The sequence below is a fragment of the Cavia porcellus genome, unplaced genomic scaffold, assembly GCF_034190915.1.
Source record: "Cavia porcellus strain 051 isolate PalLab524CR breed Dunkin Hartley unplaced genomic scaffold, mCavPor4.1 scaffold_23, whole genome shotgun sequence".
NCBI classification, from domain to species: Eukaryota; Metazoa; Chordata; class Mammalia; order Rodentia; family Caviidae; genus Cavia; species Cavia porcellus.
The window spans coordinates 13550794-13570156 of NW_026947506.1; the positions used below are offsets into that span (position 1 = coordinate 13550794).

The 19363-nt window shown below is 38.2% G+C and overlaps 2 protein-coding genes across 2 annotated transcripts in view; one reads left to right on the forward strand and one right to left on the reverse strand.

The window, feature by feature from the left end:
* LOC100726989 (zinc finger protein 709-like) overlaps window positions 1–8979 on the reverse strand; it is a 34106-nt gene extending 25127 nt beyond the window's left edge. The window contains exon 1 of the mRNA XM_063233812.1: window positions 8877–8979. The gene's annotated coding sequence lies outside the window, so the exon portion shown is untranslated. The remainder of the gene's footprint in view (window positions 1–8876) is intronic.
* Window positions 8980–9064: 85 nt separating this feature from the next.
* LOC106025663 (zinc finger protein 709-like) overlaps window positions 9065–19363 on the forward strand; it is a 28128-nt gene continuing 17829 nt past the window's right edge. Inside the window, exon 1 of the mRNA XM_013143342.3 lies at window positions 9065–9210. Coding sequence (XP_012998796.2) covers window positions 9208–9210 — 3 coding nt within the window. The 5' untranslated portion in view covers window positions 9065–9207. The remainder of the gene's footprint in view (window positions 9211–19363) is intronic.

The following is a 19363-nucleotide window of genomic DNA, read 5'->3' on the forward strand; positions in this document are numbered from 1 at the left end:
TTCTTCTTTGGATTTTCCTTAGAAATATACAAAGGATGATGAAATCCTTATACACTTGTACATTTAGGAAGCTGATATGGATGATTAAATATATTATAGTCTGCTTACTTTTATTTTTATAAGAAAATATTAAAAAAGAAAAGATCACTAATTGGAAAATGAAAGATATTTTACATATGGAAACAGGATAAAGAAATGACGGAAGAGGGAGAAAGGAGATGAGGTGAAATAAACACTTACTGTAGGCTTTTTACATGCACAACATTCTGACAACCAATATAAAGATACACTAGATATATTAATACAAATTTTATTCAGATGTTCTTGTTTTTTGATTGTTCATATTGTCACTAGCATGACTTGATGAAGATATAATATAAAATGTGAATGCCTGTGTGTCCTTCTACAGAAAACAATAATAAATATTATTTGAGCCATGGATCTGAGTGCAAAATAACTGCCATAAAAATGTGTTGTCATGCAAGAGGCTTGCCATTGGGGAACCAAAAAAATATAAAGTGCAAAGAGAAGCTTCTGTAGTTGAACTGTCTTAAGCAGGATTGAAGCCATGATCATCCAAGAACATCTTCAGTCTTTGAGCACAGATGTTTATTAGGTTTTTTAACATGGGAGTTCAAACTCTTCCCTCTTGGACTTGCTTTATTTGTTCTTTTTGGTCTTAATCTAGCTTCATTTCAGCATTTTGTAGACTCACATTTTAAACCCTTACACACCAATTACAGAGGTATTCACCCTCTGGTTATACAAGGAAACTTTAAAAGACTTTTCTCAGGAGAGTACAAAAAGAAATTATTATATACGTGTGTACACATATACACACATGTTGCAGTACCCTCAGTAACAGCATGGAAAGCAGGAGAGAATGTAAGGAGGTTGGTGGGAAGTGCATCACCAACTCAATAAATCTGAAGTGCTTACACATGTTCCTTGAGGTACAACGTGGCAATGTTTCAGCAACCAAAATAATTGAAATACAGTGTACTTAATGTGCCTTTACTATCCCCAATCTAATGAACAGGGATGCCCGCTCCACATTCACATATGGACTATGGTTATGTCAGCCCTATTACAAAAACATCTAATGCTGATCCCATTCATAGTAGGCCATCACATAACTTACTAAATGGAGTGCAATGAAGAGCATTTATCATCATTTGTATCTGGTGGCTGACAACAGCGCTCACTGCTGCTGCCCCAAGAAAAATGAATATTGACACAGTAAATAGGAATTTGCTTGGGTCACTGAAACACATGTTAGAACTTTATGGAAGATAATGACAAACAAACGTATTACACAGAATGGAATTACTCCTCATAGTGTCATATTTTGCACTTTGACTTCACTAATGGTTGAACTACTACCATTCCCACAAATGATGTTGAACGGTTCCTTTTCCCCTGCAGCCTCATGAGTACTGCTTTGAGTTCGTGGTGATGTGTTTTGTCTGGAAGGAGATGAGGTTCTAATTTTCATTTCTGCACTGGACAAAAATGCACAACAATTTTTTAGGCATTTACTGGCAATTTGTGTTAATTCTGAGAATTGTGTGTACCTTTCATTGTCTTGCTTGTTTGATTTTTAATATATTAGGTCTTGAGGAGTTTCCAGCAAATTAATATAAACTGTTTGGTCTGTTGCAGCATTCCATCTAATTTTCTTTTTCTTTCTCTCTCTCTCTCTCTCTCTCTCTCTCTCTCTCTCTCTCTCTCTCTCTCTCTCTCTCTCTTTCTTTTCAGTACTGGGGGTCAAACCCATGACCTTGCTCTTGCCAGACATGTGTTTATGCTGCTGAGATAAATCCCCAGCCCTCTATCTCATTTTCTTCACAAAACACCAGCAACAGTATCAAGAAATTTTTTTGCATGTCTATAGTCAGAACATGAGATGCCTGGCTGCTTCATATTTCATTATTTATGGTTTATAGTGATAGAGGCATACATGTGACTGAAGCACAAATATTATCATAAGAAGTATATTTTCTGAACAAGATCATAGTGATTTTCAGTAGTGATCTTTGAATTCTATCCTATATTTACATTCTTGACTTCAACTTGTTTCTTTCCTTAAACTTCAAATGCAGGTATAGAGACAACTGATTCATATTTTAGCAAGGTTTCTACCTAAATGTTGGGAGCTATTGAACCTTGAAATTGAACACACATGCAAAGCTTAGGCATGACGGGTACATGCATCCCAAAAACAGAGTGCATGACCAACTACATGAAGAAGATGCTACAGCCAAGAAAAATACCAAGACCCTAGACAATCCAACCAATGAGTTGCTAGGTAGTGAGGTTGAAATTGACATTATCCTTCTGAAAGTATTTTGGCCCAGATGGGTACTGTAGCTGGTAAAGCCTTGGAAGCAGAACCAAGGGTCTCCATCTTCCCTGCCCCTAGGAATTTACCTGTGGCACAAAATGAATACCAATGAGCTACCTGTGCATCACTAATGCCCCTTAGGTTCCACCCCAAACCTAAGCTACATGCATGCCCCACTCCATGTGTCCAACAGAGAGAATGCCAGCCCCCGGAGACCTCAGAGGGTCAGGAGGTCTCTCCCCGCATTCTTAAAATAAAGGTCATTTATATTTGATATTTCTTATCTTTTCAGCCATGCCAGAATTCTATCATATGGTTCCCTGACCAGGAATCCAATTCTATCACCTTCCAAGTATATAAACAAACATGCTGCATTTCTTCAGCAGTTCTGTTCCTCCCATCAGGAGGATAAGGGCTCCACCAGACCCCAGCTTTGTCTCTTCTTTATTTACTCATCGTCTTACAGTCCTTGTCCCCAAAAATCTGAGGAGCAACATGGTTTGTGGTATTAAATTGCCCCCAAAGTTAGCTATTGAATGTACCATGCAAATCCCTTTATTTCATTTCTTGATGCTGTGAACCCATGATATATTTTGTAATTATTACTGCTTTTTCCTAAAACACTGAACAAATGGCTTGAAGGGAAATCTAAATTTTGAGCTGTCAGTGCTGTAAAAAGTAAACTTGCTAAATTATAATTCAGAGTGTGTTCTCTTTTACTGAATTGTGAATTTATACAATGGCATGTCTCACTATTCATAAGGATCCCTGCCTGACATTATAAGGACCAGTGCCTGATGTTTTTTGTGTGTGCTGATTATCTTTAAACACATACACAAGGCCATGAGTTCCAGTTGGATTTCTGTGACTTGTGGTTTTCACTTCCATTTTAACATTCAAGTAATTTCTAACATGCTTAATGCAGTGTAGTTGAATACAAAGTCTACTTAGGTTCCAGTGGAATTACGTTGTTAAAAACTATGGTGTCATGAAAACATAAGTGAGCACTGCATTAAATATCCCTAATCCAGTGAAGATAGCTTGCCCTAGTCTCAATTATGCTTGGACACATAAATTACTCACCTGTTGTGTAATCACCACTAAAACTATGTCTATTTTGTATCTGAAGTATCTGATATATTTCATGAATTAAAAGACACTGTAAAGTACATTATCAGTCTCTATATACTGCAGCATGTGGCCAGCTTTCCTGCAACACATTTCTGCTTATGATCACAAGAAAGATGTGTAGTGTATATTTCTATTCCAGCTATTAATAGAATATTGAATCTATAAGACATATATTGTGAGTACATTCTCTTTCTCATTTTATGATGAAAATAAATCTTGGAGGTCCAGTTGATTCATGCTTGTAATCCTAGCAACTGAGGGGGCATAAATTTGTGGAAGAGAAAGTTGAGTCCAGCCTACAAAACTTAGTGTGACCTTGTCTCAAAAATATATCTTCAGGTTCTGTAGATGTAGCCTAGTGCTTTAGTACTCCTCCTTTCCTCCCCAGTGTCATCATTATTTTAATACTCCCAAGTACATATCAGTTCTCTTTTATCACTTGGCCATCTGCAGTTATCCCCAAGCATCACTTGGGAAGCACATTTGTTTATGCACTGACTTTGATGAGCATCATTGGAGCAGTTGTATTTTTAACCAGTTGATTCTTATATTGAGTACATTAGAATTATCACTTTTATATTTCTTCTTATTTTATAGAAACTAACAAAAAGTATGCAATTTTTGATCATCTTGTATTTAAATAATTGCACTGGTAAGGAGTTACATATAAAGTCTAGACTAAATGTGATTCCTTTAGTCCCAGCATCAGGAGAGGATGAGTTGGGAATGCTCATGGCTTTGAAGCTGACTTTGGGAGGCATCTTAGCTAGGTGATTTAGCAGAGTGTGTAAAGTTGTTTTTCTATGCCTTCATTTGAAGTTTAAGTAAATAAGCAAGTTGAGGTCAACAGTATAAGTGTAGGATAGGATAAAAGGATCACTACTGCCAATCATGATTTTTTTGCTCAGGAAATATACTTTTCATGGTAATTTGCACAGCAGTCTCAAACATGCCTGTATTAGAGTAAAGCATAGTGAAACATGAATGAGCCAGGCATTACATGTTCTGAATGTAGAGGCACTAAGAAGCTTTCTTTCGTTAATGCTATTGCGGGTGTTTTTTGTAAAAAATAAGATAGTGTAACAAAACAAGCAAAAAGAATTATATAAGATTTTAATGCTGCTCCACAAACATAGAAGCCATAAAAAAAGTAAAACAAAAAGGATAAAGAGATAACCTACAGAGTGGGAGAAATTTACTCTCTGACACCTGACATGTACAACCAACAGGAAAGTGAAATGAATACACACTTTTTCAGAATAGGTACAAATTGCCAAGAAATACCTGAAGAACTGTTGAGTATTTTTGCACAATAGAGAAATGCAAATAAGGACACCATCTCATTGCAGAGAGAACAAATCACCACAAGATCTGAAGAAACTTCCTGAGGCTGCAGGAGAAAAGGAAATATTTAACATTGTTGGGAAAATGTAACTAGTAGTTCAACAACTACTGAAGTTAGTGTTCAAAGAATTCAAAAGACTAAAAGTAGTAAGTCCACTCAGTGCAGTGCTTCCTTTACTGGGTCCTTCCACAAACAGTTAAAGACCTATTGCAGTGATTCATGCATATTCCTGTTTACTGCAGCAATAGTCACTTTTTTGACTGCTGTGGAGAGCAGCAGCAAGCACTGCTCCATCACCACCAAATACCAAAAATGAACAATAAATACCCATCAGTGTACTCCATTTAGTAAATGATGTGATATATTATTATGAAATGGACTCTAAGTTAGGTTTTCCTAGTAGACAGTATAAGCATGATAGTCATGCTAATGTAATAAGGCCATCACTATTACACCATTCTGTTCATTAGATTTCATATTTTTGTCTTTTTAAGGCAGCATCTTGCTATGAAGTTCAGGCTGGCTTTGAGATCACTTTATAAGCCAGAGTGGTCTCAAACAATTCTCCTGCCTCAGCCTCTCACATACTGGGCTTACACGCATGTGCCACCAGGCCTAATTTAGATTTGGTATATTAAATGCATATTCAGTATATTTTATTCCAACTGTTTGGGTTGTTAAAGTATTTCCACTTTTTACCTCCAGCATCTCTAACCACTTTGGCCTTATTGAGGAGGTGATGTGCATACCACCAGCCTCATGACATTGTCTCCTGGGTTCAGTGCCCTGACGAGCAGAGTGTCAATATGTGACAAGGGAACTATAAGGCAAGGGGAACTTAGAGTTTGAAGTCCTTAGGTGGTCCCTGCATCATCAGAAGGAAATGTTTAACTGGATTAGGAATTTGTTCCATTTCAGCAATAATTGTGACTCCCACGCTTGGCAATATGATCACTTTCAGAATTCAGGATTTTTATGAGTCTGAGTGAGTAGCAAGCTTGTCTTGGAGAATTGGCATATTTGCTTTTCTTTCATCTTTACTCTGCTGCAGACCATTACTATCATTTAAAGGTAATGTTTTCACTTTACACAGTAATTGTGCTCCTTTTGTGTTCACATACTGGGTTTCTAGGTGGAAAATTAATAGAGAGAATACGTGTAAAAATCTTCAAAATGACATCTGCTGTCTCTCACACAGCCTTCCGTCCCTCTATTCTGTTGTGTCCTGCCATGGCCTGGGCTCAGAATATTTTCTGAGATCAGCAGATTGAATCCTCTCTGGGGAACTGACCCTGAATTCTTCTGAAAATATTTGCAGCGCATTATGGAAAGAGTCCACTGATTCCTGAAAGAAAGCAGGAGCAGCCATGAAAAGGCATGGGTAAATGAAGAAATTTAGAGAAGAATAACACCACTACTGCTCAAACTTTTTAATGAAATTGAATGGAAAGTGGTACTCCAAATTCATTCCTGGAAGCCAGCATTATCCTGATACCTGAACCAGAGAAGAACCAACTAAGAAAGAGAAGTACTAGCCAATCTCCCTAATGAACATTGAAGCAAATGTCCTAAATAAGATGCTGGCAAACAGACTGCAGAAAATCATCAAGAAGATTGTACACCATGATCAAATGGAATTCATCCCAGGAATCCAGGGATGGTTCAACATACATAAATCCATACTGTATTAACCTAGCCAAAGACAACAATCATTTGGTCATTTCAATAGATACAGAAAAAGATTCTGACAAAGTCCAGCACCCGTTCATAATAAAAACCCGACAAAAATTGGAATAGGTGATCTTTATCTCAATCTGATGAAAGCCATCTATGACAAACCAGCAGTAAACATCAAACTAAATGGACAAAAACTGAAAACCTTCACTCTAAAATCAGGAATATGACAAGGATGTCCACTGTCACCACTCTTATTCAACATAGTCTTGGAAACAAGCTGGAGTAATCAGACAAGAAAAAGAAATAAAAGACCCTAAAAATTCCACAGAAGACTGCTAGATTTAATAAGCAAATTCAGTAATGTAACTGGTTATAAAGTCAACACTCAACAATCAATAGTCTCAATATATACAAATAACAAACTCATGGGAAGAGAAATCAGGGAAACAATACCTTTTACAATAGCATCCAAAAAAATGAATCAATCTAACAAAGGATGTAAATGACCTCCTACATTGAAAACTACAGTACACTGGAAAAGGAGATTCAAGAGAATATTAGAAAATGGAGAGCTATCCCATGCTCTTGGGTAGGAAAAATCAATATAGTGAAAATGACTGTACTTCTAAAACTGTTATCCAGATTCAGTGCAATCCCAATCAAAAGCCCAACAGCATATCTCACAGAATTAGACAAAAAAAGTCCAAAAATTCATCTTGAACCAGAAGAGACCTAGAATAGCAAAGGTGATTCTGGGCAACAAAGACAAAACAGGGGTTTTCAAATCCCTGATTTGAAATTGTACTATAAAGTTACTGTGATAAAAAAAAAAGTATGGTACTGACAAACAACAAAACAAAACCAGACCCATAAATCAAAGGAACAGATTAGAAGATGGAGAAACAACCCCAGACACAGTAAACCATCTTATCTTTGACAAACGTGCCAAACACATTCACTGGAAGAAAGACAGCCTCTTCAATAAATGGTGCTGGAAAAACTGGCTCTACACATGCTGAATATTAACTGGACTCATATCTTTCAAGGTTTATTAAGCTAAGATCAGAATAGATCAAAGATCTTAATATTAAAACAGAAACATTAAATCTGTTGGAAGATAGAGTAAATAAAACCCTTGAAGACACTCATGTAAACAAAGACTTTATGAACAAAATGCGGATTAGGCAGGAACCATCACAAAGAATCAACTCGGATCTCACCCTACTGAAAAGGTTTTTAACAGCAAGAGAAACCACCAACAGAGTAAAGAGACAATCCACAACATGGGAGAAAATGTTTGCCAGCTGTTCCTCAAACAAAGAATTACTATAGAGAACATATAAAAACTCAAAAAATTCAGTCTTCCCAGATTTAAAGACTCAATCCAAAAATATGCATCTGACATGAAATACACAGTTCTCAGATGAAGAAATAGAAACAGCAAATAAATATGTGACAAATATTCTACATCACTGGTCATTTGAGAGATGCAAATTAAAACAACATTGAGATTCCACCTTATCCCAGAAATAATGCCTACTATCAAGAAATCAAGCAACAACAAATACTGGAGGGGTAGGTAGTTGGTGGGGGGGAAGGAACCCTTCTTCATTGTTGATGGGAATGCAGAGAGCTGCAACAACTGTGGAAATCAGTGGAGATTCCTCAGAAACTAGGTCTACAGGTCCCATTCAACTCAGCTATTCTTCTTCTGGCTATCTACCCTTAAGTACTAAAAACGTCTTACCACAGTGATATATCTGCACCCATGTTTACAGCAGCACAGTTTGTAATAGCCAGATTCTGACCTAAATGTCCATTGACTAAGCAATGGACAAAAAAGATGTATTTTTATGTCATGGAGTACCCATAAAGAAAGATAAACTGGAGTATTTTATTCGATAAATGGATGCAACTTGTGAACACACTCAGTGAAATAAAACACGCATGTGTAAACACTGTTTCGTTTAGTGTGTAAAGCTGAAAGACAAACATGTATATGAGTATATATATATATATATATATATTAATGGGATAGTTATACTATTAATTTCTCTGAGTTCACTGACAAGGAAAATTTATGCTGGTATTGTTGGAAAAGTGAATGCAGATGTCTTGTACTCTGGGTGGATGACATGGGGATGACAATGCATAATGTATATACCATTGTTGACCCCTGATTGACATGTTTTGAAATTTTTAGTTTTATTTTCTTTTAGTATCAGGGATGGAACGTACTACCTCGCGCTTGCCAGGCAGACGCTTATGACGCCGAGCTAAAACCCTGGACTGCCCCCGCCCTTTTTTTTAATCTTTGAAATAAAATGGATTTGGAGAAAAAGAAAAAAAGGCTGGGGTAAAACCCTTTAGTGCACATACCCGTCAGACGAGCTGAAGTCAACATTGCAGAACACAGCCACCTCCAGAAATCTCCACAATCTTTCCTTGGGGATCCACAGTTACAAGGTGGAGTTTGCTTCTGTAATTATTCTTGGTGGGGAAGCTGGGCAGAAGAGTAGGAGCCAATCAGTGCTGAAGAGGCGGGCTGTATGAACTGTCCAATCAGGCGGGCCAAGGTAGGCGGTCTCTTCCTGTGTCTTGGCGTCTACTGTGTGTCGGGGGAAGAGCTTGATGTTTGCTGGACCGCATTTTGTGGCTTCTATTCGCTGTGGACTGCTTAGAAAGAACTGGGAGACCTCCGAAATACGCAATGGTGAGGTTACGGAATGGGAGCAGTGAAATGGGGTGGAATCAGGTTAAGACCAGTTAGAAGTGGTGAGAAGCGGGTGTGCTGTCTAGAGCCTGCTTGCTTAGCGTCAGACCCTGAGGTCCTTTAGGGCTAGCAGTGACTCATCCTCTGTCCCGTTTATCTCTCGCTGGGCCAGGGAGAGTTCTGGGTCCCTAAAACCCTGTCCACAGACCACATAATGCCATCTTTGAAATCCCCTGCTGCCCTTGCTCCCCTAACAGTCTGGGCACAAGAAAGGGATTGGGGAGTCCCTGACTCCGATGTGGTTTGGAGTTGGGTGCAGCTGTAATTGTGATAGCTTTGACCCCGGAATAAAGTCCAAGGAAGCAAGAAATTAAGAAATTTGGAGCAAAGGCTTTATTTCCAGGCCTGGCGATGCATCCTCCAGTAGCCAATATGGAAGACTGGACTCCTAATAGACCAAGGGCGGAGTTTTTAACATCTGGGATTCTTGGTACATTCCGTTGCTCTCTGTGGTTAAACATTTTCCCGGAACAGCACACCTTGCAGAAACATGCGGAAGGGGAGTTGGGGGGGATTTACAAGAAGCTGAAACTGAAGCCTTTACTGGAAATGGAAATTTAATCCTGTCGAAAGGGCACCTACAGAACGGGACAGAGGCACTTCGGTTAGAGCTAGGCCATAACAGTAATAAGTTAGGTCTCTGCTCTCATTCCTGTCAGCTACAAATCTGGAAGCCTGAAGTTTATAAATGTCTGTGACCCACGACCTCATAGCCACACCTGCTCTCCTCAAACCAGCCTTTTATATTTACAATGATCTCCTAAATTTCCGGCATGACCTCATAGTTCCAAACTCATGATTGGTATTGACTAAGATCCCAAGAATTCAGAGAAGTGTGGTGATGTGCCTCAGTGGAGGAGCACTTACCAAACACCTGGTGAACTCCTCTGTTCCATACAAAGCAATACAAAAGAAATTTCTTATCTTACTTAATTATGTAGTTGGCACCCTACTCACAGACTGATTAAGTGAGAATAGCCATAGATTTTGATTTCTGAAAAATATAGCACAGATGTTAAACTATTAGCAAGGACAGAGTAAAGTGTGCTTACTAAGCACAAAGTCCATTGCAGAATAACGCCTGAGCGTGGAAATTTCCGTGGACATATTAATGTGATACCTGTATGAGTAGAATGGAACAATGTTGTCATCTCTGAATTAATAATTGTAAAGCTTGGGCTGATCATTGACATTGTTTAAATATTGAAATGCTCTCTGAGATAGATTCCAAAACTATTACTGGCATAAAAGAGAAGCCCCAAATAGAAGTGGTGTGGGGATATCAAAGGTTAGACATGACGGGTTTTCTGTTTAGGGTGTATCAAAGGAGTATGGAAGGATGTGGAAGCAAGTGGCAAGGTGATGAGTCCCAAAGAGTGTAGGGGTTCTTCAGGCAAAGGGAAAGTAAAGAGGCTCACACACCAAGGGTCAGTAAAACGGCTGCTGCGTGGCCAGCATAAGCAAGCAGGTTTTATTGAGATAAAGAACAAAGAAACTCATATTGCACATGCTTAGGTTACATAATATGTTTGCTTCTTGTCCTTATGGGACCTCATGTTTTTACCTTTGAGTAGAGAGGGAGAATGTTTCAAGGCCTGTCCAAAACACTGTCCAACGGATGTGTTCAGGGCAAAATGGAATCAGTGTGGCCTCTCTCTCCCCTTTCTTTTTTTTAGTTTAGGTTTTCTTGCCACATTAGAAGCTAGTATTTTAGGTATGAACATTTTGCATAGAGATGGGATGCATTGTACAAGGCATCCCAAAGGGACTAAACAGATAAGGATAGTATGTAGTATTGGCTCATAACTAGAACAATGCCAAATACTATTAGTAAGTTACAGGCATTGAGAGGTAAAATTTCCAATATGAGCATATGAGGCATTTGAAGTTGCCAAATATGGAGTGAACTTTTTAACAGCATTATCAGGGTTTTTAAGGGTGAGAGTGCCCCAATTTAGATAGCATATGTTGCAATTTTGTTTGGAATACTGGGGCAAATGGTGTAATTTCTTTTCTGGAAGATAGAAATGAGAGACATTAGCTGTTTTTGCCAGTTGAACCCAAATATTGCATTCCAATCTTTCCTGGAGGTCATGGGATGCTAAGGTCCCCATGGTGGGCTGCAAATACAAACATGCACTAAAGAGTTTGTTGCCAGTTTGGTAAATTCCACCACAAGAAGCTTTTCAGCACTTCGTTTCTCTTCAGATGCATGGAGCTAGTTTTGTGCAGACTGGGTCAGCACCTTCATATCATCCCAGGTCACTGGCCAGCAGTCATGGTCCTGGGTTGCTTTCAAAGAGGCTGGGCTTGATTTAGGGAGAGGTGAAACTGGAACTGGGTTGTGCAGCCTGTGGTGTCAATTCATTTCATGCAGGGCAAACACAGTGAGCAGGAGTCCACACAGGGCCTGTTGGGGATAGCACTGAAGCATCCCTTCCTTCCCAGGTCAGCAGAGGTGCTGGCCCCTGCCAACCTGGGTATGGGGGTGTTTTGAAAGAAATGGAACCAACACAGCCAAAGCAACTTGAAGAGAAACAGTAGGGGACAGCAGAGAGGAGAAGTCAGCTTTGGTAAGTGGTAAAACAATTGTCAGTACATCAGTGCCTAGGAGTATAAATACTCGGGTATGTCCTCCAGAGATGACAGGAAATAACATGATAATGGGAAATAAGTAGTACTAGGCAAGTGGGGTAAATGTAAGTAAGGAGAGAAGGCAGCTCTTGGGGCTCAATCCATCATAACTGTGGTGAGTGTGTCAGCCATGCTCTGAAGGGTCTGCTGAGGAGGAGGGAATCAGAGATCACCTCAGCAGGAACCGTGTGACCCCGTAAAGCATCAAACAGAGGAGCCAATTGTTGAGTGGTCAAAGGAAAGTAGAGCCTTGCCCAATTAAAGTAGAGACAGCAGAAGCGGGGCACACCTGGGAGGACTTGGAAGTCAGCCATGTGGCAATCTGTTTCTTTGCTTGCCAAAGGTGGCATCAGCATCCCAGCAGAGATGCCAGGTGTGCAGGACAGAGATGGGAGCTTGAGGCCCCGCATGTATCAGTTTGCTATCTTTTCCCAATCCTCCATAATAAGTGTACCTCCCTTAGGATAGCAAGGACAATAATTGTCAATTTCTTACAAAAGTTGTACTAAATTACACTCCCCCACATAGCCTGCCTTCTTAAGGAGAAAAAGCAGTTCTACAGGGGCTGGGGATTTAGCTCAGCGGCATAAGCGCCTGCTTTGCAAGCGCATGGTCGTGAGTTTGATCCCTGGTACCGATTAAAAAATAAAAAAAGCAGTTCTACCTTACGTTTCTCTTGCACTTTAGACAAGGAATTCCCCATGACTTACCCAGGGATTGTCCAAAGAAAGCGAAGTTGACATGTTGGGGGCCGTATCCCACCCCAGGAACACAGGGAAGGCAAGTCATCCTCCACAGCAGACATACCCACTGTCAAGTCCCCTGTTCAGGTGCCAGATGTAGAGGCTCTGCAAACAAGGGGAAAATAAAGGGGCATACACACTAAGGGGAAGCAAAGTGACTGCCACCCAGCCAGCATAAGCAAACAGTTTTTATTGAGGAAAAGAACACAGAAACTTGTATTGCACATGCTTAGATTATATGACTTGCTTGCTTCTTGTCCTTATGGGACCTCATGTTGTACTTCATGAGGGAGAAAGTTTCAAGCCCTGCACTTTCTATCAAAACACTATCAACCGGATGTGTCTGGGACAAAATGGAGTCAGTGTGGCCTGTCTACAAAATAGTAGGACTTAACAACATCGGAGATCTCTGAATATCAGATTATTCTTAAGAGTAAGCCTAAAGGAAGACTTGTGTGCTTGCTTCACAAATCTTTGGGTTGACTAAAAGAAAGAGAACTTGATAATAGATAAATATAACTTGTGTTATCACTAACTCAGTCTTGTAATGATTTTTAAGGTAAAATTAGAAGTTAGGAGACTGGCCTTGGTGTACGTTAAAAAGTTTTGTGGGCACCATCTTTGAAGTAGAATGAGAGGAGTTGCCTCGGGACGTGGAAGATTTCAAGGGGTCATCGTTTTCATTTTACAGAAACTAAACTATGAAAACTTTCTTTGAGCTTGTAACCTCAAATATTTAACTATCTTTTGATTGTTTTTGTAGCTCAGTGATTGCAGGGATGATATGCATTGCCATTATGCCAGTTTAAGGTTGGGGTTCTTTGTTGATCATGATTTGCCAAGATTTCAGTGGTTGGATAAAGTAAAAATTAGTGAGGCATGGTTGTTCACCTTTACTCTCCGGCACTTGGGAGAGTGAACCAGGACTGTTATAGGGCCCACAGTGGGGAATTGTACAATGTATTCTTTGGATATCGAATATAAATTGTGTGATTTTTCTCCATTGAACAGTAACTAATTTAGCATGCCCTAGTCCTAGTTATAAATCTACAGTATTGAAGCATAAAATACAAATTATTCAATGCAAATCTTGTTTTGAGTTTTTCATTTTAGTCTTTTTGCACATTAGAGATACCTGGTACAATACGTGCACAAGATGCTGGAGAGCAGTAATGAATCTCTGCTCTGTCAGCAACAGGGCACCAGGGGTGAACAAGCAGTGATTAAAGGGCCCTGTATTCAATCAAGTGCATGAGATATTTAGTACTTTTGTTACAGTTTTGTAGTGTGTTACATATATGTCCCCAAACTCAGATCAGGTAAGAGTTTGAGCATGGTTAAAGGATGCAGGGCTTGCTTCAGCAAGCATATCCTGTACATTTTCCACGTGTTTTCTTTTCAGCTTCCTTGGGACCATCATGATAGTGTTCCTTTCTCATTTAAGTAGTACCTCTACTTCAGCTCTTCAGAAAGTTACTGTGAATCATGCTGCTCATTAGATACATTTCCTTTTGGAATTGTAGGGCAACTAAACAAGAACAATGTGATTAATGTTTGAAAGAGGGAAAACTACTCTAGATTTTGACTATTCTATGTTTGTAGGGAGCCATTGAAGCTGGAGATTGATCACATGTGTGAGGCTAAAGCAAAGCCAGCCCAGAAAAAACAGAGACCCAAACAAAGTATGCAAACAAGTTGTTCCAGCACCAAGAGGGCAAGGGGCCGAGGCCTGCCAAGCAATGGGTTGCTGGGCAGAGGGGCTGAAATTGACATCACCTTTCCCAGTATATAAATAAAGGTGCTAGAGAGTGGTTGAGCAGTTCCTTTCCTCCCATGAGGAGGATAAGGGCTTCACCTGACCCCAGCTTTGTCTTTTCTTTATTTTCTCATCTTCTCATGGTCTTAACCCCAAGAACTTCAGGAGCCACATTGGGTCTCGGCATGTTTGCTTTGATTAGATGTGTTTGTTTTTTTTATTAGTATTTATAGTGATGCCCCAATCTGATCATACTGTCTGATTTGCATCACCATAATAAAAGGAAAGGCTAGACAATCTCAGGCACAGGCCAGAACATTTGCAGCACAAGCCATGAAGCATGTGCAAGGTTGAAGGGAAAGCACTTCCATTCCTACTTCTAATTATGCTCATGTTGGAAACCTTTCTAACTATTTTAACTTTGCATAAACATCTGCCTTTCTATCCCAGTTTGGTGACTCATGTTCTGTCAAAGGCTCATGGTCCTGTCTTTATCCACACAGCAAAGATAAAGTCATGCAAATAGAGTAGGATTTCATGAATGGAAGTACTTCCATTCCTACTTCTAATTATGCTCTTTACTGTGTGCATAAAGACAGGACCATGAGCCTTTGTTGAATGTTCCATAAATTCTAATCGATGCCATCCCTGAGTCCTCCAGAGTTCTCTTGGTTGCCCACATGCTGAAGACAGGCCCTCCATTTTGGTATACTGGAGATGACCATGGGAATGGCCTGAGACACAGCTGAGACAAAGCACAGAGCTTCAGTGTAAAGCACCTTTCTGTCTGTATGTCCTTGTGAGTGTCATCATACAGCATGAAATAGGAGTCTGTTCTGCTTTTCATACTCATGACATCTGAAATGTAGTGCAGGTGGTGAGGACAAGATGAGAGTACAAGTACACAGTACTTTGTGTAGGTGCACTGAGATTGAGTTTGGGGGTGCAGAGCTAGAGATTCGGCAGTTCTTGGGATCTTTGCTCATTCCCGTACCTTGTCATTGAAGCGCATTTGTGTTCACTCCACCTGCACAGTCAGTGATTTTCAGATTATGGTGATTTTGCACATCAGAAAATATGTAAATTTGTTTGAACTTTTTTCTTGTAATTGTGATAAAAAGCATAAAAGATTTAGTAGTGTTTTGGGAATGTAGTTCAAAGATGAGCAAAATGTCACATAACAAACAGGGTGGCCCTAGGGCCTGGGGATTTAGGTCAGTGGCATAAGTGCCTGCCTGGCAAGTGCAAAGTTGTGAGTTTGATCCCTGGTACCGACAAAGAGAGAGAGAGAGAGCGAGAGAGAGAGAGAGAGAGAGAGAGAGAGAGAGAGAGAGAGAGAGAGAGAGAGAGAGAGAGAAAGAGAAACAACCAGGGTGGCCCTTATTAGAAAGAAACCTTAGCCCCAAATATTACTAGTCCTGTGCTTGGCAAATCTATTCTAGGTGTGTTTTCTTCCCACATTGTGTTTCTGTTCTTCACCAGTACTTGTTGGCTTCATGTACATTACTATGCTGACTATACAACCTAGATGCTGTCGAGCACGATGAGCTACACCCCAACCTCATGCACATATATTTTTAGTGCCCAAATAGGATGATGGAGCATTCATACTGCATTTTAACTAATTCACCCAATATTATTTTCCAGATTTATTTACACCAGTGTATATAGATGCAATTCCTGTAAGGGTCTTCATTGTTTGTGTGCATAGCTTTTGTTTCTTTCTTCAGTTATGTGAGAGCAGGCTTGTCTAATTCTGCCACTGATATAAATGCACCAAGAACACTCTTACTTGCTGTCTCAGAAACAGATCTGAGACATCCCATGGATGCCTAGGAGCCTCTTTGAGGTGCACGGAGTCTGTGTCATTTAAAGTCACGTGACACTTCATGCACATTATAGCCATGACCAGCAGGTTTATAGTTTCTGTTTCTCATCAACATCAACACTGTACCTTTTCTAATTTGATAGGTTTCATGGATTCATATTGAAAGTTAATTTTTTTTTCTGTCTTTTATGCCTCTCGTTTTAGGCATTTTTTTCCATTTCGTGTGTAAGAAGTGTAAATTATCTCCCTATTTCATGATCTTATTTGATGAAAGTTCTTTTTGCTGTTGGGTTTGCAGGTATTTCCATATCACTTGTAGAGGATCAATACACCTTCTTGTGAATTTTTTTTCCAGCTGCATTTTGATTTCTTTGAGAATTTTCTTAGCTGAACCGAAATCCTTACTATTACCTTTTATATCTTATCCAAGTCACCTAAAACTTGTGGCTGTATGATTTTATGTCAAAGGTTTTCCTCATTCTTACATCTGCAAGTCATTTTTCTATACTTTCTTCCATATTTCAGGTTCATATGATATATAAAAATATAAAAAATATATGATATATATAAAATGTATGATATATATTTTTTAATCTATGGAGACTGTACCTTTGAAAGTTTGATAGAGAAATGTTTCACAGAGCATATATAATGAGCACTTTACCACAAGAAAGAACTGATTACTCTTCACTTGTACTGCCAACCTGATCGTCCCAGTTTGTTTAAAAGAAATGTGATTGTTGATATTTCCTTTAAGTTTTGTGTGTATACATGTTTTCTTAATTTCAAGTTTAAATCATTGTATGATATTTTCTAAATAATTTGAAAGTCCATCTATATTTTTGAGTGGGGCATTTCAAAAAAGTACATAAATCTTTGACTTTAGAAGAGACTCTCCTAGATATTTTTCAAATTTATATTGTTTTATTTGTATTATAGACAGAGTTGTATTATGTATATAATGTAATGAATCCATAGCAGCTTGCATCTTCCAATATAAGTCTGTATATCTTCTTTGCAATACTCATCTGATGTTCTTCAATTTTATTTGTTTTGCCAGTATAGACTTTTTTTTTTTTTTTTTTGGTACTAGGGATGGAACCCACGATCTTGTGCTTACCAGGCAGGCACTTAGGCTGCTGAGTTAAATCCCTGGCCCTTCAATATTATTTGTATGAATTATATTTTTGGAAATTTTTCAGACTTTAAAACATTTTTGAATATAATGTGTAATAATTTTTAAAGTTGGCTGTAATAATATGTAGTGCTATATGAGATATTTCTGGATGTCAATAATGTCCTGATATTACAGTGATGTGAGAGGAGGAATTTTCTTAAAAATAAAAAAAAATAAAAACATAAAAAAAAAACATGTTTGGGTACAAAGTGAGTAAAGCAGCATTTTGGGACATCTAGCTGACAACTTTCAATGCAGAATTTACAAGTATTTGCAAAAAATTTGAAAAGCTCAAACTTCTAATTAAATGTATTTTTGAAAATGTAGGTAATTGCCTACAGTATTCATTATATTCACATAATATGGGGTCATTCTTTTAACTTTAAATCTATTATTAATGTTTTTTAAAATATTTTCATTAATAATCAGCTAAAAACTTTGGGTTATGTTTAGGGCAATGCATAATGACTCAGTCCTGAAGTCACAGCACTTGTAACTCAGTGGGAGGATAAGAAGTTTGAGGCCATCCTGGGCTGCCTGCTAAGTTCAAGGCCAGCCTGAACTACTTAAGAAAATGAAAAATGTGTATTTCACATTTAAACCACATGAGTGAAATAACAATTACTTCAGCGTTAAACTGAATGCTCAGTGCGAGTGCAGTCAAGTATTCTATTCCTCCTTTGAGAAATAAAAACAAACTGACATTGTAAAGATAACACTTGCCTAACTTTGTGGTACTTTTGTGTTAGAATATACATAATCTTTATGTATTGTAATTGAAGGAAAATTTCTTATACAATTTTTGTCAATATATATATATATATGTTTTGTATTTTTTTATTTAAAGAGTAAAACAAAACAAAACAGTAAAAGGCTACAAGTAATACAGAATTTCAAGAGAGAAAATATACAGTAATAAATCACTAGTTAATAGATTACATATTGTCACCTCAGAAACAGTTGTCCAGGTTACAAAATTAAAGCCTACAAAGTGGACATTAATACAGTGAGATTGCAGACAGTTCTGTTCAATGATCCAACAAAAACTCAGTAATATGGTTTTCTATCCTACACACTTAAATATACTTGCAGTTGTATCTTTTAGGTCACTTTCTTTCCTCTCTTTTTTACGATAACAATCACACATTTTGGGTTCCATTACTCCCACAGTTCTTATAACTTTTTCTTTGAAGAGGAAAAAAAACAAAACAAAACAAAGCAAAACAGAACAACAACAAAAGAAAAAAACCCAATGTGACAAAGCAAAACAGGGTCAGTTAGAACAGGAAGATGGACATAGTATATAACGCAAAAAGAGATCACTAGGTGATCAACAATGGTAACCATTAAATCAGCACTAGCTGTCTTATTTTCTTCAAAATAGCTATTCATAGTATCACAGACAATAAGTCATTATATATTTTTTGGACCAAGTTCCATTTCTTGTTTATTCACAATGAAAGTATACATAATACTGATTATTTTTCATGCATTAGAATGAACAATTTCTAATTGTATTTCTGATGAGTGGTAAATTTGCCAGTAAAAGTATGTATAGATGTATATTGATTGATGTTGGTCTATTTTACTTTGAATGAAGATATGCTTACTTCTTGAATTTCAGGGAAATTTTATAAGGTATTTGCAATTTGATGCTAGTTGCCTATGACTACAATACAATCTCCTGCTACATAGCAATCTTAACCTTTAAACTCTGATCCCCTTGCTTTAGTTTCTCAAGAAGCTGAGCTTGCAAGTGTATGCCAGTTACCATTTCCTTTCATTTTTTATTCAATCAAAAATCAGATTTCTGGATTGGATGTTGATATACTGACTGAAAGGAAAGCAGAACATTGAAAGATGAATACTCTCAGAATACATTTTACTAAATACCCAAATCAAATACGCATTTTCTAGAATATGCTCACTATGGGAAGTCTTACACCCTGATAACT